We start from the raw sequence: 22,451 nt of genomic DNA, 5'->3' as shown, positions 1-22,451 counted from the left end.
TGGCTGCCCAAAGCTGGGGCTTGTGTTTGTCCCTAAAGCCACAGCAGAGGAGCAGGGACGAAATGGAACACCCTTGGGGCAGGGAGGGACAGAGTGTGGCGTCTGGCAACCTCCCTCTACGAGAAGGGAGTGAAGGACCTATATAAAGAAACAGGGGCACCTGGGACTCTTGATTTTGGTTCAGGTCATAATCTCAGGGTCCTGAGATGGAGACCCAGTTGGGCTCTGCGCTCAGCGCGGAGTCTGCTGGAGATTCTCTCTCTCCCTCTGCCCCTCCCCCCAACGCATGTTCTCTCTAAATAAATAAATAAATAAAATCTTTAAAAAAAAAAAAGGAAGGAAACATATCGAAGTTGAGATAGAATCATTGTTTTCAAATGTTTGAGGGGCTGTCCTGTAGAGGCGGGGTAACTTAACAAACAGCACCTTAGAAATAAGATGGGGGGTGGAGAAGTGATAAAGGGGCAGATTTCGGCTCAGTGTAAGCAAAATTTGCTAAGATTCTTTTGACCCCTACTTTTGTCTTTTATAAAAGAGAAGAATACCACATACTCTTAACAGTGACGCAGAGATACAGTGAGGATCAATGGGCACAGTGTAAGCCAGTAACTTGTAAACTGGAAAACAGTGGTCCTCAACTTTAGCTGTGCATGAAAACTACCCGGAGAGGGGCGCCTGGGTGGCTCAGTCGGTGAAGTGTCTGCCTTCAGCTCAGGTCATGATCTCAGGGTCCTGGGATCAAGTCTCACATCGGGCTCCCTGCAAAGCGGGGAGCCTGCTTCTCGTTCTGCAGCTCCCCCTGCATGTGCTCTCCCTGTATCTGTCTCTCTGATAAGTAACAAAATCTTAAAACAACAACAACTACCTGGAGAATCTGAAAAGTCCTGACACTTTCGCTGGCTGCACCCCAGCTTCATTCAATCATAACCTCTGGTGGTGGGACTCAGGCACTGGTAAGTTTTAAAGCTCCCCAGGTGATTCCATTGAAAACCACTGATCTAAAATAATTACTAGTTGGATTCCAGGTGATTGTGGAAAAAGTAAGTTTGCCCTGAGACAGATCTGGGGGCCAATTTTTTAAAAATGCCCATTGGGGTGCCTGGGTAGCTCAGTCTGTTGAGTGGTTGACTCCTGATTTTGGCTCAGGTCATGATCTCTGGGTCCTGCAATCAAGCCGCATGTCAGGCTCGGCACTCAGCAGGGAGTCTGCTCCAGCATTTTCTTTCTCTCTCTTCCTTTGCTCCTCTCTCTCTCTCTCTGAAATAAATAAATAAATCTTTTTAAAATGCCCATTAATAAAAGAATTAGAGCTAAATGTTAGAATTGACCAACTCTGGAGTAAAATCTAGACCATGTAGTCAGTCAATAGCAAGTGTAGTAGTGAAGATAATTTAAGTATTTGTCTACTTACAGGTCCATGATAAGCAACTTGGAGGAGGCTAGCTTCTTATCTTTTCCCAAAAAGGTATTCCCTAGATGGGAGGATAGGGAAATGCACTTGCCACAGTGAAACTTTCTGTCCATTAGGGTGGTCCTGAAAAAGCATTCAGGACACCTCTGCATCAGCCGTGGGCTGAGTTTACTGTATACAATTGTATTATGCGTGATTTTTTTTATAGGTCTGTAATTGATGGAATATACCCGTTCAATAATTCCAGCCTGGAGAGGCATTATTAATAGCAGGCCACGGGGTACTTATTGCTTTTGTCCATTTCTAGCTTATTCCAGCTATGTCAGCGGTGGTTAACCCGTCATGCTGATGGCCCTGAGCCGGGTGGTGTGGTGGTGATGGGGATGCATGACAAAGATATTGCATAGCAGGGGAGAGATGGTGGGGCAAAGCATACAGAGATAAATCAGATAAACCGATAAACATAAAGCTCTTTACTTTCCCCTCCCCCTCTCCCCATGGTCCCCTGTCCCAGGAAAAAAAAAATCAAGCTACAAACCCCAAACTGATTGCACAAGTCCAAGATGGGAGCAAAATGATTAAACAGCAGCGTCTGCCAAAAAGATGATGAATTCTATATGAATCAGCCAAGTGACTCAGCAGCTGAACAAAAGCTCGTCTAGAGCATTTGAGCAAGGGAAAAGGTGGTCAGCCCTCCCTGGTATTGGCGGGCTCACAGCTGGGCTCAGACGGTCAAGAGAGGCAAGGTCCAGAAGGCCAAAGGGCTGGGGAAGAATCCACAAACAAGGACAGGGCAGGCAGCCACAAGCCTGGAGATCACTGGGAGAAGCAACTAGCTGCTTTCAAGTATCTGAAGGACTGGGGGGGGGGGGATGGATTGGGTATTTCTGTATGGTTCCAAAGGACAGAACTGGGCTTGGGGCTGGCCCTTGCAAGAACCAGACTCTGAGAACCTAATGCGATCAATAGCTTTTCTAGACAATTGTTTGCATACAGGTAGTAAGCTCCCAGGCTTTGGGGGCATTCAAAGAGAGGCACGATGATCACCTGGGGGGAACGTTGCTGGTGGTGGTGGGGAGTCAGCACTGAAGTATGGGATGAGAGCTTTCAAAATTCGCACCTTCCCCCTTAAAATTTAATCTTCTGAGCCTTGTTTGCTTAGTACCTGGAGTAATCAAGTAATCATTCCCAGGGGACCACAGTCCTGGCTGTGAATCGTGTTATTTTCTTCCAAATCCCTTCTTCCTCTCCTCCCTTCGCCTCCTCCAGCTGACTAAGGCAGATCTCCTTGCCTGTCCTCCAAAGTCTGATTTTTACAAATATAATTATCACAGATTTCTGCCTCCTGTGCCGGATGCGGGGGGTGGGGGCACAGAACAGAAAAGTTACAAGGAGCGGTGCTCAAAAACAGCTCCTGTGACCTCGGTCATTGATGCGCTAAAGAGAAGGCAGTTCCCATAGAAAATGTAGCTGTTACTGATAATTAGACTTTTTTTTTTTTTTAAAGAAAGATGAAGGGAAGCGTCAGGAGAGAAATATTGTTCCACATTTTCACTGGATTTATTTTTTTTTCTGGGCCAATTTTCTCAACACTTGGCATTGTCTCAGGTGAGGTTGAACGGGACCTTGGAGATGACACCTACCTTCCAGATTCTTCATTGTCCACAGGGAAGAAACTGAGGCCCAGAGGGCAAAGTGGTTGTCCAAGGTCACCCAGCACCTTAGGGCAGAGCTGAGACTGTAGTCAGCTCAAGTGCCCCCACTCAAGTACTCCCACTTCGTCACAGGCCTAGAAGTTCAGTCCATGCTCCCTCAGGAAAAGGGGTGGGGTCCCAGTTGTCCCCGGACTTTGGGCAACCAGGGACTGGGCCTCAAGCTGTATCTCTTGAAGTTGTGAGCAGAAAAACTCAGCCCCTGACCATACAGGTCTCCCCTAAAGCCTTACACCTCTCGTGGTTTTCAAAAGCCACCCAAATCAGGCTGCCTCCCCCCGCCACGCCTACCCATCTCCCCCCAATGGTGTGAGAACCACCTTCAGGCAGCTTGACTTTTCACCTGGAGTGCAAATGTCCTGGGGGTCCAGAGTGGGTGGCTGTTTCCTTCCCAAGACGTAGCTATACATGAGGGGTGTCTGGGTTGGTGCCTTCCCTGCCAGGGGGTGGCGCAGAGCTCCCATCTCTCTGTCACACCAAAGCCCCCTGCCAAAGGGAGACTAGAAATAAGCAATTCCTGTCAGCAGAGGGAACTGAGACAAGCTGAGCTGAGTTAGCCCCCTTGCAAACAGGACCTGCACATCATTTGCAAGGCCGGGTGCAAGATGAAAATTTAGGAGCCCTTGTTCAACAACTATGAGGAATTTTAAGACTGCAGCGAGTGCCCTCAAGCCAAGTGTGGGGCTGCTGAGTCCCACACCATGAAGCCCACCCAGCTTATCGGCCCCAAGTGGATGGGGACAATAATTGCTTAAGGTTCAGGAATCAAGGAGCCAGGGGGACGTTCTGGTTCCCCAAAAGTATGCTCTGTTCAACCCTTAAAAACACATTTCTGTTTCCTTCCTGGCCAGCAGACGTACCAAAGTCCCATGGGGTCTCTGTGATGGCTGGAGAAGTCGGTATTTCTTTCTCCCTCTGCGTTCTCTCGCACAACACCCTCTCCATCCCACCCTCATTATTTCTAATGCGTTTCTGCTTGAGTGGAACAAGGCTCACGTTCAATGTGAAAGAACTGTGCGATTTTATTTTGGACTGGGGACCAGCCAGGAGCGCAGGGGACCCTGGGAACCCTGTGGCGGGGTCGCCGAGTTGCGCATATTAACTGGAGTTCTCCCTTCGTGGGGGCACCGTCCCCCAGCTCGGAGCCGCCGCGGAGTAGGGAGTGGTGCACCACAGCACCCCTGCGCGGCCGTTCGCGGTGCAGAGACCCTGCTTCCCCCGCACCGCCCCACCCTACGTGCGCCCCCCGCCGGGCACTGCCCCGGAGCGCCCCCCTACCCCGCCTCCGCATCCCCTCCGGCGCTGGCTTCCAGAAAGCTCCCGGTGAATTCCACGGCATTCTTTGGGCGTGAGTCATGCAGGTTTGCAGCCAGCCCCAAAGGGGGTGTAGACGAGACAGAGCGCTATAAATACGCGCGCCTCACGGTGTTCACCACGCGGCGTCGCCAGGAGCAGCGCACGGTCGCCGGGCTCCGCAGACCGGTGAGATGTCCCCACCTCTCCTACCCGGTGCAGAGCCCCACCGGGACGCAGGGCGGGCGGGGGTGGCAACCGGGAGACGACCGGAAGATCGCTGGTACCCCGGGCCTGCCAGTGCTGCGCTTTGGATGGATGGAGTCGGGCAACCAGGGATGGGAGGTGGCCGGACCCCCATCACCCATCACTGGGCCGCCGAGCTGGAGGCAGGAATTGCTGGGGGGTGGCGCTCAGGCAGGGACTCCGGAGCCCCCGTGCTCACTAGCTCCAGCCACAATTCTGTGGGGTCAATAGAACAGGTGTAATGACCCTCGTTTTGCAAAGATGGGGAACCAAGACTTGGAAAACTCATGCCCATTGCCGGAGGCCCAGACCTTCCTGTGGCATCCTCCTTGTCCAGGTACGAGCTCCAGTAGTGGTTGTCAGCTTGCCTGCTTGAGTCTTCGTGTCTGCTCTTCCATTCCGTAGTTCCCTCCACAGGGTGTTTATAAGTAGGTTTTGATTTAAATACATGTTGCAACCACTTCAGTTCCACTCTTTCTGCTTCCTAATGCACCAGGATACATCAGAGAAAAGTCACAACCGCCATCAGATCGCAGACGTCTGCTCCAACTGTCTCATTTTATAGATGACAATCTGAGGCCTGGAGAGGTTTAGGGTGCTCTCCCAAGATAAACAGCATGTAGGTGTCGGAATCAGGACTAGAACTGAAGCCTTGATCTTCCAGAATTCTGGACCTAATTAAAAAAGAAAAAAAGCAGCAGCAGCTTATCATTCTTATTTTCAAAGAGAGGTTAGGGATTAAAGAATAAGGACAGATAGAATGGAAGGGTGCTGGCTAGAGTCTTCATTATAACAACAGTGGGAAATTACGTACAATGTAAATGCCCAACCTTGTGGGGTGGCAAAATAGAGTCCAACAGAAAATGCACCATTCTGCAGCCACAGAGGTGTGCTTTTAAAGACTACTTGAAGACAGTGGGTGTAAAGGATCTGTTGCACATATGCGTGGAAGTAGAAGGAAATCTACCACAGTGTTAGTTGCCTCTGGATGGTATTGGTTTTTCTTTCCGGTTTAGTTTCTACATTTGGGGAGGCAGCCGGATAGGAGCTTGGGTCTTGGGCTTTAAAAACTGTTCAGCTGCATGACTACTTGGCTTAGGTCTCTGTGTCCTTCCCATGGCTCCATCTGCTGTGGGGGAGGCCTCCTGGGGGGATAGAGGCTGCCTGGCCGTAGTGGTCCGGGAGAGGAGGACCTTGGCAGGACTTGTCCAATCAGAACAATTGGCAGCCAGGTGCCCAGGCCCGAGCTGGAGAGGAATCAGCACACACGGAGGGCAGTTCTAGCGCTGTCCTTGGACGAGCAGTATCAATATCACATTCTGAGTCAGAGTCAGCATTGTCACAAGCCCCTCCCCCCCAGGGGATTCGTAGGCACTCTAAAGGACCTGAGCGTTTCCGGGAGCAAAGGCATAGGTTCCTCTGTCCCTCTCCAAACATGCCACCTCCTCTGACTTTCCCGAAAGATAGTGCCAATGCCACAATTGCTCCTAGGTCAGATTTCGAAATAGTCAGAATTTATATGATTATCTAAGACCCCTGTGCTTGCAGAACACATTCATGTCTCTGAGGTCCATGTTGGGGACATTTTACAGATGAAGACACTGAGTCTTAGATTTAAGTGATACGGTGTCTGGGAAAGAACCCTGGAGGAGGGCTGGGTTCTCATCCTGGGGTTGCCAGCCCGCTGCAGACCCTGGGGAGCCCCATGCTGTCTCTGGGTTTGGCTTCCCCTTGGAGGTGGAGGGATTGGGGCAGGAAACTGATATTTTTCTCAGCTCAGAACCCAGTGGCTGCCCATGGAGCCCAGGTTCCTGGTAGGAGACGCTGTACTGGCTGCTGGGTTTCTAGACTCCTCAGTCAATGCTCTTGCCTTCAGCTCCCTTTTCTTTAGGGCCCAACGCCCTGTCTCCTGGTCCAGACCTATTTCAGAGGCTCTTGTATGAATTTCTGAGAAGTATCCAGGGGCCTCTCCTCCAGAGGTGGTGTTCCTGCTGGCATTCTCTCTCTGGCGTGACAAAAGCTCTGTTTCTCTCTGAGGCGCTTCAGGCCTCAGTGAGCAGCCAGGGCAGAGCCCGTGAGCCCTGGGCCTTCTGGCAGGCCTGAAATAGCACCCCGACTCAGCCATCCACCCTGTCTTTGGGGAAGGCAATGACCCACTCTCTTCTCCCACGCTGCTCCTTTGCTCGGTGGGGCTGGTTTGCGAACTCCATCTTGGCTGCTTTACTAATTACTTTCCAGGAGAGGCTTCCTTTATTCATGTGCTACCAAGTGTCCCTATGGGTCTGCCGAGCTGAGGAAAGTTTTTAGATGTTTACAATTTCAGGAAGGGGGAAGGGGGAGCTCCACCTCCCTGTTTTGTTAGGGGAAATGGAGTTCAGATAAGCAGTGGGGGGTGAGGGCTGTGCGGGGAGGCCAGAAGCTGGGCTGCTGGGGAGAGGGGTTCTGTTTTATGCAACAACTCCAGCTTCTGGGAAAGGGTCCATTGTGTAAGACTGGGCTGTCCTGGGCTCCCAGCAGTCAGCTGAGTGGTGGCGGGGGCACCTTGGCAGGGCACTCTACTGTGGGCTTAAAGGGGACAGCCACTGGAAAGGACCTGGCAGCCAAGGTGTCCACCCATCCAGAGGGAACTTCTCCCGGGGAGGCGTGAGGCCTTCCCTTTAACCCTTTGACTTTGCCCCCCTCTCTCTGAAGACAGTTGCCCCCTGCTCCCCTGGATTTATACCCCAAATCTATGCAGGGATATAGATCTCAGGTCTCATACAAGGGATAGCAAATGGCATTTATTTTCCTTTGCTGCCCCGAAGGATTGACTCTCACTGCCTCAGAGTCTTAAAAGGCCATTTTAGGGGGTGTTGAGGCTTGGTGGAGAAAAAGGGGATTTTTCTTTTATGACGGATTGGGGACACCTGCTGTGGGCCGGATTAGTGATAAACACAGCACAGGGGGTCTGCCCCCACATTAGGGCTGGGGAAGGAGAGGGCCCGGTCAATCAGCCGAGAGAGGTGTTTTGAGGGTATATTTGATAAGAGCAGGTATCAGATAGATGTCCTTTCTGGATGCAGAAAGCACATACTCAGACTTAGTCAGCGATTCTGGGGGGGGGGGTGGAGGAGGAGGAGGGCTGGACCAGAGCCCAGGGCGCTGACTCCAGAGTTCTCCTTGCTTCTGTATTAGGCTGCTTCTCTAATGGTTCCTCCCTGTACCCACTGCCTCCACTTACTTGTGAAGGGGTCCGGTGGCAAGTCTGATCTTTTCTCCCAATTTCCCCAGGGGATAAAAACACGGTAATGCCAGCTGAGGGGCCGGCTGAGGGCAGGGCCTCCATGGGGGCTCCGGGAAGCTGCAGGCCAGCCGGAAACCAGCAGGCTGGCTAGCTGTTACCATGACAGTCTCGTGTTCTCTACAAACAGAGGCCTGCTGGGATTCCAGAATTGGAGAGGGAGGCGCGATGAAGACTCTTCTGCTGCTGGTGGGGCTGCTGCTGACCTGGGAGAATGGACGGGTTCTGGGAGACCAGATGGTCTCAGACGCAGAGCTCCAGGGTAAGTGGAGCAGGGGTCCCTCTCCTAAGCATACTTCCTCTCTGCCAGGGCCTGAAGCTTTGCTCAGGCTGCCCTTCTCGGAGCCTCCTCCCCTCAGCAACCTGCTCTAGGTTCTTGGTGGTCAGGTAGGCTTTTAGGCATTTGTCAGGTGTCTCCCCAGCACTTGCTGGCGGTTGCATCCCTTTTCACCAGTCTGCTTGTTCCGGGTCCCACGCCTCCTCCGGGAAGCCTGGCTCATTTGAGCCTTTGTGAGTTTCCATTTTTGAGTTTCCATAGCCCCTACTATATGTACCCTCCACCTTTCCACCTACAAAACCAATGCTCCGTATCCAGGAAAGGGGAAATGTCCTCCTGTAAAGCCCAGCTTCAGGGTCCCCTCCTCTGCCAGGCCTTTCCTGAAACCCCCCTGCCGTCCTCCCCACGCTGTCCTGCAAGCTGACTGGTTCTCTGGGGTTGTGAAGATCAGACTTGGGTATGTGTCTGGCTCTGTGACTCCCCAGCTGTATTAACTCGGAGCAAGGGTCTGATCTCACTGTGTTGCTTTTCTCTTGTTGGTGCCGTGGGGATGACGTCAGTGCAGAGAGCATTACGTGGAAGGCATGTGACGTGGCCGGCTCAGTGCTTGACCCGGGAGAACCACCAGAAAAACCTTAGCTGTCACTCCTTCAGGACCTCGGTGACACTGTCTCATTGCATTTCCCACACTGCATTGGGTCTGGATCACAGTCTCCTTGTGCAATGGTGCCATTAATTCATCTTTGTGTCCCCTATCACGTGGTGCCATGGAATAAGAAAGTTCCGATGTTTGGTAAAACTGAATCCCAGAAACACATGTATCCAAAATAAGATTTTACATTTTGATGTTGACACAGTTATGCTTCCAGAATATTTTTCAAGTTTTTTATTTGAATTCAATTTAAGTCCCATATAGGGAATTATTAGCTTTAGGGGTAGAGATCAGTGGTTCATCAGTTGCATATGACACCCAGCGCTCAGTCCATCACGTGCCCTCCTTAATGCCCGTCACCCAGTTACCCCATCCCCCTCCAGCAACCCTCAGTTTGTTTCCTATGATTAAGAGTCTCTCATGGTTTGTCTCCCTCTCCGATTTCATCTTGTTTTATTTTTCCTTCCCTTCCCCTATGATCCTCTGTTCTGTTTCTCAGGATTTTTCCCATGAAAATGTTCTCCTGCAGCCGGGCAGGCTCTTTCTGCAGAGCTGCAGGGACGTCGTGGCATCGTGCTGCTCGCTCTCCCTCCTCTGGGGTGGGCCTGCGCCACTGCTCTGTGCTCCTGAGCAGGTGGCATAGTCGCTACTTGGGCCCCAGGTCCACAATAAGCCCCAGGTCAGGGCAAAGCTGGGGTCGAAGGCCGCCCGTCGGGGTGGGTGCTCCCAGCCTTGACAGCCCCTAGACCGAACTGGCCTTCCTGACCATTCCAGCTGCTTCTAGGGTGATAGCCCCAGCGTCACCTCTTCCTCTCTCCTTACTCTCCCTCCTGGCCCTTCTTTTGCAGAAATGTCCACCGAGGGGAGTAAGTACATTAATAAGGAAATTAAAAATGCTCTCAAGGGGGTGAAACAGATAAAGACCCTGATAGAACAAACAAACGAGGAGCGCAAATCCCTGCTCAGCAACTTGGAAGAGGCCAAGAAGAAGAAAGAGGTAAGGAGGAGCCAGCTGACCCCATTCCACCCCCACTTGAGTCCCCCTGCTGGAGGGCCGTGGTCATCGCCCCTCTGGTGCCCTGCTGGGTTGCCATGGGGACCCTCAGCCCTTTCAGGCTAGTGTCAGCTGATGCTGGGGCTGTAGTTAAGAAAGAGGGAAGGTTATTTTGCTTTTGAAAGCTTTAAGGGGTTAGATCTTGGATCTGGTTTCTTGCCAGCCTGGCCCAGTGCCTGATGATGACCAGATTCACTCCAATAGATTTTTCTAAACCCTGATTATACAAGCTCCAAGGTAGGCTTTGGATAGGATCTGACCCAGGTCAGGAGGGGGATGGCGTCCTACCTTTAGGAAGCTTATCTAGTAGGGCAATAACTTTGGGGTTAGGCAGGCACACGCTGCAGTGCCCCATGGCTTTCTAGAGTTGTGACTACTTCATAAAGAGACATCTAAGTCGAATAGTGAAACTAGTGGGCATAGACTGTGCTTAGTGATTCCATAAAACTAAAACACCATCATGGAATAAACGACTTACTTTAAAAATCAGTAGTCTCCTTAAGGGTATCTTAAAAACCTACCCCCATTGCCTCCCTACCCCAATGAAGGAGATGCCAAGGTGGGTCACCTGACACCTTCATGACCCGTAATGCATAATAAAGTGTTTTAAAGGCTCTGAGAAGTTCTGTAGTAAAGAAGTTCGTGGAACTTCATTTAACCCTGTGTTTTCAAAACTGAATTGATCAGGGAATCCTTTTTTCTCCCCATGATAGCTTTTTTTTTTTTTTTGAGATTTTATTTGTTTATTTGAGATAGAGCAAGAGAGAGAGAGGGAAGGCATATGAGTGAGGTGGGGGGCAGAGGGAGAGGGAGAAGAAGGCTCCCCAATGAGCAGGGAGCCTGATGTGATGCAGGACTGGATCCCAGGACCCTGGGATCATGACCTGAGCCTGAAGGCAGACGCTTAGCCAACTGAGCCACCCAGGCGCCCCTTTCCCCATGATAGCTTTTAGCACAATTCCTTGGAAGCCACTTAAGGGAATGCTGGCCTGGATGCCACTGTTTCTTTTGACACTTAATGCCCTTCCTTGGCATCCGTGTCTTCCTCACCACTCTATGAGAATTCTCCTAGAGAAGAAGTGTCAGGCAAGTCCGGTCCTTGCGTTTTGTGGTTATCATCAGAGTCAGGTCCTCTACAAACCAGGTGCTGTGATAAAGCCCATCAAGGTCAGGAGGGGATTCCATGACGTCTTGGTGCCCACATCGGACCAGGGAAAGAAAGGAAGAGGGCAGTGCTGTTGGTGCTTGTGAATTGGCTCGGTAGGAGATGTGGTGGCCTTCCCAGCAGGAGCAGGGGACCTGGAACAGGAGAGAGAGCTCACTAGAGCTCTTCCCGCTCAGCCCTTCTCAGCGTAGCTTTGCTTTGGGGTGTGGATGGTTTACTGACTTCTTCGAAGGGTTAATACACTCATTTGTTGAGATTTTAATGTAGAAAAGTGGAAGAGGAAAAGTTTCCCTTAACCCTCTTCCCTCGGACAGTTCCCTGTTAACATTTGATCTGTTTCTCACTCCTTAGTTTTCCCTCTATACTCTTCTGATAGTCACTGTTATTCAAACTCACAGATTGTTAACATGAAAAATGCTTGTTATACTATTTAAAACTTAGTTACAAACTTCCTCGCAAAGCTGTGCTTCTCTGGCCTCTGTGTGGACCACGATTTGCTTGACCTTCTGTTTTTAAGCATCCGAGTTGATTCCAGTATTTTTCCCCCCTGCCCTAAACGAGCACCGTAACAAATGTCTTAATGCATATGGACTTCCCCTTTATGGCAGAAATTCTTTGGGGCGGATTCTTACAGAATTATTGGGCCAAATGACGCGGATGTGCTAGAGGGTGTTGGTAGTTGTTGTGACTTTGATTTTGAAGGCTTGCTTCTTCCTGTGGCGTGCCAGTGACCGAGGCTGCAATAGGTGAATGATTCAGAGAGCCTCGGGAAGATTCGGAAGACAGCATTTAAACACCAAAAGTTGAGAATAGAAAATAGGGTATAAGCGAGGGGTAAATCCTGGGGTCAAGACTAAGTGCAGCATCAGAGAAAAGGGATTTCCACGTGGGTTCTAGTGGCTGGGGAGACCGTAAAGAAGAGCCCGGTCTCAAAGTTGAGAAGACGTTTAAAGCTAGGTAGGGAGGGAATTCCAGGCGCAGGAGAGCACGGAACACAGGAGGCAGACGAGGAAAGAGGCATGCTGTCTGTGTGGCTGGATCTGGGAAGGCCTGCCTCTGGGGGTGGGGGGCCCAGCACCATCGAGCCTGCTTGGAGAGCCTGAAGCCTGTGGTCTCCGCATGGCTAACCTGGCCTCGTGTCCTCCTGTAGGATGCCCTGAATGAGACCAAGGATTCCGAAACGAAGCTGAAGGCGTCCCAGGGGGTGTGCAATGACACCATGATGGCCCTCTGGGAGGAGTGTAAGCCTTGCCTGAAACAGACCTGCATGAAGTTCTACGCCCGCGTCTGCAGAAGTGGCTCGGGGCTGGTCGGCCACCAGGTGAAAGGGGACAGGCTGCTGATCACAGCTGGGCTCAGAGTGGCAGATGTGGGAGCTGAGTGAAATATGCTTCTTCTCTGGTCCTGCCCCCAATTCCAGCGCGTGAGGCTGTTCCTCACACCGAGCAGTTCTCCCACACCACCGGGTGCCTACAAGTCAGCTCAGTTCTGACACTGTCTCCCTGGAGACAGCATGAGATCCCCGGGCTAAGGGCTCAGGCCCACAAGACTGTCCTTCCCATGCCCACCCCCCCCAAACTTCAGGCGCCAGTCACAAGTCTGGCCTGTCACCTGTGTTATCCGACTGTCCCACGACCCCATCCTTGTGTTCAGTTGATTTGCTGGAGCAGCTCACAACTCAGAGACATATTTGACTTACTAGGTTATTGGTTTATTATATGAGGATCTAACTAAGAGCCAGAGGGAGGCAATGCATAGCTCAAGGTATGGGCAAGAGGTGGGGAGCTTCCATGCTTCCTGAGAGGGCGCAGCTCTCCTGCATCTTCACGTGTTCAGCCACCCAGAAACTCCTCAAGCCCATCCTTTTGGGATTTTATGGAGTCTTCCTCCCATGGAATTGACTGATAAAATCATTGGCGGTTGCTGATGGAGTCAACCTCCACATCCTTCTAATCTTGGTTGGTTCTGCTGGCAACCAGGCCCCATCCTCAGGTGCTTTCCCAAAGCCACCTCATTAGCATAACAAAAGACCATTATTCCTCTCCTCACAGGAAATTCTAAGGGCTTTAGGAACCGAAGACCAAATATACACTTCTTTTTATATATCACAGTATCTGAGCTTCATTTCACATGCCAGAAGCAATTGATCCGTTCCGGCTGCATTGGGGCCTGGAGCGCCACGAGCAGTTGGTAACGTTTGCTGTAGTGCACAAATGTGAAGTCATTACAAGCACCTGTGCCATGTGTTAGAAGATTCTTATCCAGAAATTATTAGCTGGATAACATAACAAACGACTTCATAGTATGGCACATCCCTGGGTGCACTTAGGCAGAAGGAATTAAGAATTTTGGCACATTAATATCGATCCCATCCTCCCCTGTGGGCCTTGCCCAGTTGGAACTCATGAACTGAAGGCCTATCTGTTGGCCCTTGGCTGAGTTGGGGTGTGGGGATCCTTGGTGCCCAAAGAGGGAACTAGTCTCAAGTGACAGGGGTTTGTGCATCTCCTGGCCTCAGATATCTTCCCAAACTCTTCCCTTTTGGGTGGATAGAATGGAAGGGCATTGGCCTGACAGTTGGAGGGCCAGGGAGCCAGCCCCAGCAGGGCCTTTGGTCATGAGCTATGTGACTGAGGTGACCGAGGGGCAGTGAGGGGGGTGCAGGAGGAGGCTGGGACTTCAGTGAGCTTCTCCTAACTTCCCCATTCTGCCCGTCACAGCTTGAGGAGTTCCTGAACCAGAGTTCTCCCTTCTACTTCTGGATCAATGGTGACCGCATCGACTCGCTGCTGGAGAATGACCGGCAGCAGACCCACGCCCTGGACGTCATGCAGGACAGCTTCAACCGGGTGTCCAGCATTATGGATGAGCTTTTCCAGGACAGATTCTTCACCCGTGAGCCCCAGGATCCTTTCCACTACTCACCCTTCAGCTCATTCCAGAGGAGGCCTTTCTTCTTCAATCCCAAGTCACGCTTCGTCCGGAACATAATGCCTTTCCCTGGCTACCAACCCTTGAATTTCCACGACATATTTCAGCCCTTCTTCGACATGATACACCAGGCTCAACAGGCCATGGATGTCAACCTGCATAGACTCCCCCACTTCCCAATGGAATTCACAGAAGGTTAGAAAGGGTCTCATTCATCCTACGAAGGGATGGGAACTAGCAGGTTATTGAGAAGCCCATTAGATTCTAAGAACGATGCCAGGGGCTTGGCGTGTGCCATCTCAGTTTCCCCCAGCAACCCCATGAAGGTGGTATTATCCCCATTTAAGGAGAAGTAAAGTATGACAGGTGAAGGAACGTGTCCAAGTAGTCACAGCTGATAGAGGGGGACCCAGTCAGATTTAGCCCTGCCAGACTTGGAACCTGTGTTCTTTCAAGTTTACCATGCCCCTTCCAGCCACTGGTGGGCGTGACACTTACTACGCCTTTCTAGAGAACCAGACCCCTTTGTCTTGGGAACCCAGGTGCCTTTATGTGGATGCCATGCATACAGTGGTGACAAATTATATAATCTGTCCGTGCTACAGTTTAGAAATCTGTTGCCAGCTATCATCTTGGGGCCTGGTAGAGAATGGGCATGCATGAATATTTTTTAATGAATGAGGTCTAGTATGGACATGAAAAGTCAATAGTTTTAGAAGTGATTTCCGTCTTTGAACTAATAGACCTAGTTAGCCAACACCATCTCCTAAATGCTACCGTTCGACTGGCACGAAGTTTGGCTTGAAATGGTTTGGGATACAGGAGGACGTCGAATTGACAGCACCTACTGCATATACATAATGGTGGGGGGGCTTGTGTTATGAGGTGTCTCTAAGGAGGATCTCATTCCTGCCTTCAAGGGGCTTGCTGACCCTGGGGGCAGAGGTGAGCCTGACAGAATGCAGAGCAGAAAGGTTCTGATGCCAAAGAGAAGTGCATATAGCTATGGCAGTGTGCAGGCAGGAAGGGCTCCTCGGACGGAGATGATGGGAGGAGAGGTCACACCCAGCTGAGGGAGCCCGCGAACCCCCTCCTGTCCCTCTGCAGGGAGCCCTGACCAGAGAGGCCTGGGTCTGCAAGCAGACAACTCATTCTCTGCTCACAGAAGCATCTCGAAGAGGCAGACAGTAGTGTGAAAGGGGTCGGAGGGGAGGCCCTTCACTATATTGCTCTGTGTGGTCCCTCAGCATGACGCCCTCTTCCCTCGTGTGTTTCCAGAAGGTAACCAGGACGGCGCTGTGTGCAAGGAGATCCGTCATAACTCCACAGGGTGCCTGAAGATGAAGGACCAGTGTGAAAAGTGCCGGGAGATCTTGTCCGTGGGTGAGTCAGAGAGCCTTGGTCGCTGGTACCTCACCGGGGCTCCCTTTGTGGGGTCAGACATGTGGGACTTGAAATTCCAGCTCCGCTGCCTTCTAGCTGTGGCACTGCGGGGAGGGATTCCCTGGTCCTGCTCCACGTGGGCCCCCATCTGTAGATAAGGGTTAAGAGGTAGGGTTGTCCCTGAAATTGGGAGACATCTTTTTTTGATTTCCCCAGTTACTCTCTTCCCAAGGGCCATGCCGGGTAGACCTCATTTTTTTCCTGCAGATAATGGACTTTTAGATAATATGTATTCTGTTTAACAAACTCTTATCATGTTGGTACTGTTGTAGACACTTTGCAAACATTTACTCATTTCCTCAGAATGACCCTGAGTTGGGTACAGTGACTGTCCCTATCTTACTGAGGTGAAAAAGCTCACAGTCACAGGAGGTTGAGTAACTTCCCAAGATTATGGGACACCCATATGTTGGAGAGTTAGGTGTTTGGGATGTGTTCTTTTTGTTTTTCTTTTTGTTTTTCTTTTTTTTTATTTTATATTTTTTTGATGTGAAGTTCGATGATTCATTAGTTGCGTATAACACCCAGTGCACCATGCAATACGTGCCCTCCTTACTACCCATCACCTTAACCAGTATTTGGTGTTCTGTCCCCAGAACATGTGGCTCACCGGTAAGTGGCCCCTTAGTTTCTCAGCAAAATATCCTTTGGCTGGCAGTCCCCAAAGCAATGGAAATACAGTTGACCCTTGAACAACGAGGGGGTGAGGGGAGGCAATAACATAAACCGTCTATTAACTCGTATTTCATATGTAACTTGTATCGTATGCTGTATTCTTAAAGTAAGCTAGAGAAAAAAGTTATTAAGAAAATGGTAGAGAAAGCTATGTTTACAATACTATACCGTAAAGAATGACATATAAGCAGACACTATTCAAACCGTGTTATTCGAGGTTCAACCGTACTTCCCTTCAGCGGCTGCCCTCAGCTGCATCACATCTGTTCATTGGCTCATTTCTTCCTACTTTGAGTAACAGCTATAAAAGCATCTGGAATGGTTCCTGGCACACAGTAGTCTCTGCTTGGAAGGGGTTAATTGTTTCCCTTGGACATAGCGGATCGATCTTGTGGCTTTGCTCTTACTTAATACGTTTGGGTGTGCCGGGGCAAGCCTTCGGAGTCTAGTTAAATATTCCTAGCCTCACTCCTATAATTTTCGAAGCCACTGCAAAATACATACACGTGGTGGGTGGGGCTGGTGTATGAAGTGGGGATGAGACCTCAGCCCAGCCTCCCAGGCTCCGCCCATCAGCTACCCCAGAGGGGTGTCACGGGCACAGTTCCTCACCACCAGAGAGTCAGGTGTGGGCCAGGAGAAGGGAGGCACAGGTGCCCCGGCTCAGATTGGCACCCCGAGCACAGATCTTAATGGTCAGCGATCACAGCTTACCCACACTGCCTTCTCTTCTCCGCCGAGGAAGTCTCAGGCCTCTTGTTTCAGGCGCGGGCTGCCAAATGAGCACGCACTGCCCAAACACTTCAGACCAGTGTTTCTCGACTTCGGCACTATTGACATTTCAGACTAGAGCGCTTTTTTTTTTTTTTTTTTTTAAGATTTTGTTTATCTGAGAGAGAGAGAGAGTGTGTGTGTGTGTGTGTGTGTGTGTGTGTGCATGAGCTGGGGGAGGGGCAGAGGGAGAAGCAGGCTCCCCGCTGAGCAGGGACCACCCCCCCCACACCCCCACCCCTTCGGGGCTCGATCCCAGGACCCTGGGATCATGACCTGAGCCAAAGGCAGACACCTTACCGACTGAGCCACCCAGGCGCCCGCGGACTGATCCCTTTTTGTTGTGGGGGCTGTCCTGTGCCCTGTGGGGTGTTTAGCAGCACCCCTGGCCCCTACCCATGAGGCACCAGTAGCCTCCCTGCCCACACCAGTTGTGACAACCAAAATTATTTTCAGACCTTGACAAATATCCCCCTGGCGGCAGCAGAGCCCCTGGTTGAGATCCACTGCTCTAGACGGAGTTTCAGTTTTCGATGACTTTACTTACTTTTTAATTTATCCCTGGAGAAAGAGTTAAGATTATCCATTATATTATCTTTTCAACCTGGCTTTTATTTCTTGCCCCAGCTACCATTTTTAAGATTTTAATACAAATGATTGCATCTACTATAATCACTTATGGTGACCCTTTATAGTAAATGCAGTGTGCAAAGATCTGTTTTGATGTACTGGATATTTTTTTTTTAAATTAAGGAAAGAAAATCAGTAGTTTTTAACAGGATAGTGGGTCATTGCCAGCTCTTATGGATCAGACAACCTGCAGTGGGCATTCTAGGACCCAAAGCAGGGCCTTATGTCTTCTCTGTCCCCCGGGTGAGCTGGGTGACCAGCTGTGACGGGCAGATGGGCAGGCCGGGCCCCTGAGCCACCAGGCTGCTGCACTTAGTGCCCCAAGGATCCTGGCCAGCTCTTCTGTGTCATGGACTGTTGGCACTAGGTTTTAGTTTTGAAGATACGCTCAAAAGATAGGCTTGGAGAATTTTCCAGAGCCACAGACTCAGAGGAGGAAGAGCCTAGTTTAGGAATGAAAGCCCTGGGTTCAATCCTGGTCCCATAAATCACTCATTCTATGTCTTTAAGCAGGTTGATTGACTTTTGTGGCCTCACTTTCATCACTGGTAATACTTAAGGTAGAAGAGATGTGCTTATTGGAGATAGTGGATGCCCAAAGCACTCGCGTAGTGTGTGGTACCTGGTAGTTATAAGGAACACTCCTCCTCTCTGGAAATGATGCATCGGGGGACTAGGGCAGCGAGAATAGCTCCAGGTCTGAGCACACAGACTGAGATCAGTGCTTCTCAAAGTGTGGTCAACGCCCTTTGTCACCAGTCTCCAAGGAGGTAAGGGTCTTGCACCCAAAGGTAAATCAGTGATGTCACTAAGGACGCTGTTTAGATCAGGTGACATTGTTTTCCAGAGCAGGACTTTGTCTATGAAGGAAGCTGCGTGTTGATTGATATTCTGGGGAGAGCTCTGTCTCTCGTTACAGACTGACCACACACGGAGTGTGGCTAGGTACTTAGAGTTGCCCTGCTTTGGGTCCTCGCTCCTTGAACTGATTTCCAGTCATATTTTTATCCCTTTTTAGCCTTCCCTTCACATTTCTGCCTTTTTTATTTTTCTTTTCCATCTCCGGACAGACTGTTCTTCCAACAACCCTGCGCAGGTCCAGCTGCGACAGGAACTTAATAATTCCCTCCAGATTGCCGAGAAGTTCACCAGGCTGTATGACGAGCTCCTGCAGTCCTACCAGGAGAAGATGTTCAACACGTCCTCCCTGTTGAAGCAGCTGAACGAGCAGTTTAGCTGGGTGTCCCAGCTGGCTAATCTCACTCAAAGCGAAGACCCATTCTATCTCCAGGTCACTACGGTGAGGCCCGTCCTGGCCACACACTGAAGCTCGGGGTTGGGGGGTGGGCAGGTGTGGTCTGGCAGCAGTGAGCCTCCCCTGGGAGCAAAATGGGATGAAGGGATTAAAGGGGGCACTTATGCTTTAGATCGAGCATTTGTTATACGGCAGGAAACATAACAACTTTGAAGTACATTGATGCATGGAAACCTCATCTCCCAGTGAGGTGTAGAATCCCATGACTCCATTTTTTTTTTTTTTTTTTTTTTTAGAGAGGGGCAGAGGGAGAGGGAGAAAGAGAATCTTAAGCAGGCTCTGTGCCCAGCGTGGAGCCCAAGGTGGGGCTCGATCTCATGACCCTGAGATCATGACCTGAGCCGAAATCAAGAGTCAGGCGCTTAATCCACTGAGCTACCCAGGCACTCCCCGCCAATCATGACCCCATTTATGGTTGAGGAAAGTGAGAGATTCAACAGCTTGCCCAAGGTTTATAACTGACAGGTGACTCACCTGGGCATTTGAACCTGTCTGCCTGGCTGAAAAGCCTGTGGTCTTCCCACGAAGTGGCCTTGCTGCCCTATGCCACGTAGCTTGGCTCATGAATTGATGCATTATTCTCTATCACTGATAGAAAGCCTCTCTCTCGTGCTGGTGACCTTGTTTGTTTGTTTGTTTTTCTTTCCCTGATTCCTTTTCTGCTACTAGCCCAGCTAGGGGCTGCCCAAGAAAACGTGGTGGCTTAGAAACCATTTTTCCTCTGGGGGGTTCCCCATGGGCTGGTCATTTGCAGATAATATTTACACCTACAAACAAGTGTCTCTGAATTAGGGCCTTTCTGCTCATTGAATTGTACGGATGTCAGACTTAGTAAAAAGCAAAGGGGCCACCTGTCCAGATCTAAGCCTGGTTTTTGTTGCAAAACGAGTCCACTTTGACCAATATTTCAGTCCTTCTCTTACCCTTTTCCTCCTAGGTGGGTTCCCAGACTTCTGACTCCGGCGTGCCCTCTGGCGTCACTAAGGTGGTTGTGAAGCTCTTCGATTCCGACCCCATTACTGTGATGGTCCCAGAAGTCGTCTCCAGGAACAATCCTAAATTTATGGAGACCGTGGCAGAGAAAGCGCTTCAGGAATACCGCCAGAAGAACCGGTGAGTATGCAGGTCTCAGCTGTGCTCCCTCCGGGCCCTGCAGGTCTCCGGGAACCAGAAAAAAGGCCGCAGATGCAGCCTAGGAATGATGGCTCCCGTAACCAGAGCCCAGGCACGAAGCCAGAAAATCTCTGGAAATTTTACTTTTCCTTTGGAGGATGTTCTTTCTTTGTTGAGAAGCATTTGAGTATGGGTTGGTGCCTCTGGGTGAATGTCTAGCCCTCACCTTTCATTCTCCTCCGTTTTGTTTTCAGGGAGGAATGAGATGTGATCACTGCCTCTCCCAATAGGGGGGTGTCTGAGTTCCGTTGCCCCCGAGATGAGCGATAGACCCCTAGAGAGAGCTCCGCATGTCACCGAGTGACTGGGCCTTGCCTCGAGGCCCTCCTGTCCCCTCACCCAGGCTTTCCTCCCTCTGGACTCTGCACCATAATGCCGCGTTCGCTGATCATGAGAACTCCTGCGTGCCACTAACTCAATAAAACCGCCAGTAATCTGAGTGCTCTGGGGTGTCCTGCTTTTTTATGCTGGGTTTTTCTATCTCCCACGCACCTTCATTTGGTATGGGAAAAAAAATAGAAAAGAAAAGCACTAGCTAAGATGGTATAAGGAATATCATGTAATTGAGAATGAAAGGAGTGTGACAGAGTTAAACCAAGGATTTCTTGTGTTTAGGAGCAGAAATGTGTTCTAACGGCCAAGTAAAATATATTTCTGAAAAGTGAATCTTGTCCATTCCATCATAAAACAGTTGCTGTATTCTGATTGGGGTGGGTGAGATCTTCTGAAGGAACACATTGAAAATAGGATTGAAGAAGGGATAATAATAAGGCATCCCGGGTATTTGAATACCCAGTTGGTATTTTCTTAATGGTATGTGTCATCCCCAAAAGACAAAATGAGGCAATTTCCTTTTTACTTGTAATGGTTTGGAATTCCTGTCACACCTTGACTGTGGCATTGTTTGTCTGCTGCCAATCTATACAACCTTCCTATCTTTCCCTTGACCACAATTTCTCCTCTACTTGGGTTTTTCCTGATGGCGTATTTACCGCTTTGTCTGATATAGCCTGGCTGCAGTACCCTGTGCTGCCAGCAGATGGCCCTGTCTAACCGTGGTTCTTCCCACAACATTAAGTTATGAAGCCTTACCATTTCTGAGTGTTTTCTAACTATGGAATTCTTTTCGTCAAATATACTTCACATGAAGAAAACACATCTGGCTGCATTCCAGGTTTGTAGCAAAGTCCACGTATTAATGAAACGCTTAGAATATTCTTAGGTCACTGTTCCTCATCTTTAAATTCTAAGGACCTCTGCAGCACAACTGACACTCTGAGGCTTAGCTCATCAAAGAAGCTGGTATTTTCATATTGTTCCCAAGGACATTCAGAATAAAGTTAGTATGAGTCACTTAATGACATATGTTAATTAGGGGCATGGCTTCAGAAGGCGTTTGCTAAAATCATCATGGTAAATCATATATCACATTACTGTCACATCCTTATTTCAAAATATACTTTTTATTTTCTAATTATAGATTCTGGAAGCCACTATATCCAAATGTTGCTTCTTTTTATGCAATCTACTTATACTGTGCTAGGCTAGCACCTTAAAAAACAACCTAAAGCTGACTCCCAGGTCATGTGTCCATCCTCTTTCCCCCTTTGCACAGTAGCCTTGTTGAGGGTCCTTGGATGTCTCTCCATCCCTGGCAGACATCCTAGCCTGAGGCACTACAAAGACCAAGGCAGGGCACGAGATCACCAAGGTGCAGGGCCACGATGTGTGTGGGGAATTCTTGCAGGAAGACTGTGGCTAATGAGCCCTTCGTTTCTGGCCTCTAGGAAGCTCGTGGCAAAGTGGGAGCCGGCCACACCGTGTAGGTCAGGGCCGGGCTGCTTTGTTTCTCTGGGTACCTTGGCTCGTTTGGGACAGCTGCCACCAGGGGGCGCCATGAGTCCCTGTTCTGGGGCTGACAGTGGATGCTGACCTGGAGAGAAGGACCAAAATTGTGTTGCAGCTCCACCAGCCAGGCCGGGGGGCTTCGCCGCCCCCTCCCTCGAGTTGGCCCTACCTACCCACCCCCTTGTCTATCCTCTTGGCCCTGTCCATGCAGGTGGTCAGGTTGATTCAGCCAATCTGGGGTTTTCCCCATGCAGAGATCCTGCAAGTGAAGCAAGAGGGCATCCGTCTTGGGCCTTTAAATGTCTCACATCTTTGCATTGTGGGAGACTTTCTGGGAGGAGGCGCGTCTTTCTGAGACTCTCAGAGATCATCTGGACCCCTCCGATTCTCAGCCCTGCCCCTGTGTGGCGAGGGGCCAGGTGGCTGCCCCAAGGGAGAAGCCGCCCACAGTTCAATTACTCCACTTGGGGGAGATTTGCACCTTTTCTTTTGGCTGCTGAGCTCACACCCCAAATTTAGCCTTGAGAGCCCTCATGGCCCTGATGCTGCACCACAATGTAGCTTCCCATGGGCCC

The 22,451-nt window shown here is 50.3% G+C and overlaps 1 protein-coding gene across 1 annotated transcript; it reads left to right on the top strand.

Moving 5' to 3' along the window:
- The first annotated feature begins 4,459 nt into the window (after window positions 1-4,459).
- Window positions 4,460-20,468, top strand: CLU (clusterin). The gene is made up of 9 exons (XM_002914413.4): window positions 4,460-4,605; window positions 8,073-8,204; window positions 9,720-9,868; window positions 12,241-12,411; window positions 13,811-14,216; window positions 15,300-15,404; window positions 18,611-18,840; window positions 19,793-19,968; window positions 20,223-20,468. The coding sequence occupies exons 2-9, from the start codon at window positions 8,111-8,113 to the stop codon at window positions 20,230-20,232; spliced, it is 1,341 nt and encodes a 446-aa protein (XP_002914459.1). The 5' UTR covers window positions 4,460-4,605; window positions 8,073-8,110; the 3' UTR covers window positions 20,233-20,468.
- Window positions 20,469-22,451: the final 1,983 nt, after the last annotated feature.

This window comes from Ailuropoda melanoleuca, chromosome 5, assembly GCF_002007445.2.
Source record: "Ailuropoda melanoleuca isolate Jingjing chromosome 5, ASM200744v2, whole genome shotgun sequence".
Taxonomy (NCBI): domain Eukaryota; kingdom Metazoa; phylum Chordata; class Mammalia; order Carnivora; family Ursidae; genus Ailuropoda; species Ailuropoda melanoleuca.
Note: the sequence above shows the minus strand (reverse complement) of the source record. Positions and strands in the feature narration are given on the sequence as shown.

Bases quoted from the DNA above. Each gene is read 5' to 3' on its own strand.
- CLU (XM_002914413.4), top strand. From the start codon at position 8,111: ATGAAGACTCTTCTGCTGCTGGTGGGGCTGCTGCTGACCTGGGAGAAT. The intron at 8,205-9,719 runs GTAAGTGGAGCA...CTTCTTTTGCAG, and splicing joins CTCAGACGCAGAGCTCCAGG to AAATGTCCACCGAGGGGAGT. The intron at 15,405-18,610 runs GTGAGTCAGAGA...ATCTCCGGACAG, and splicing joins CCGGGAGATCTTGTCCGTGG to ACTGTTCTTCCAACAACCCT.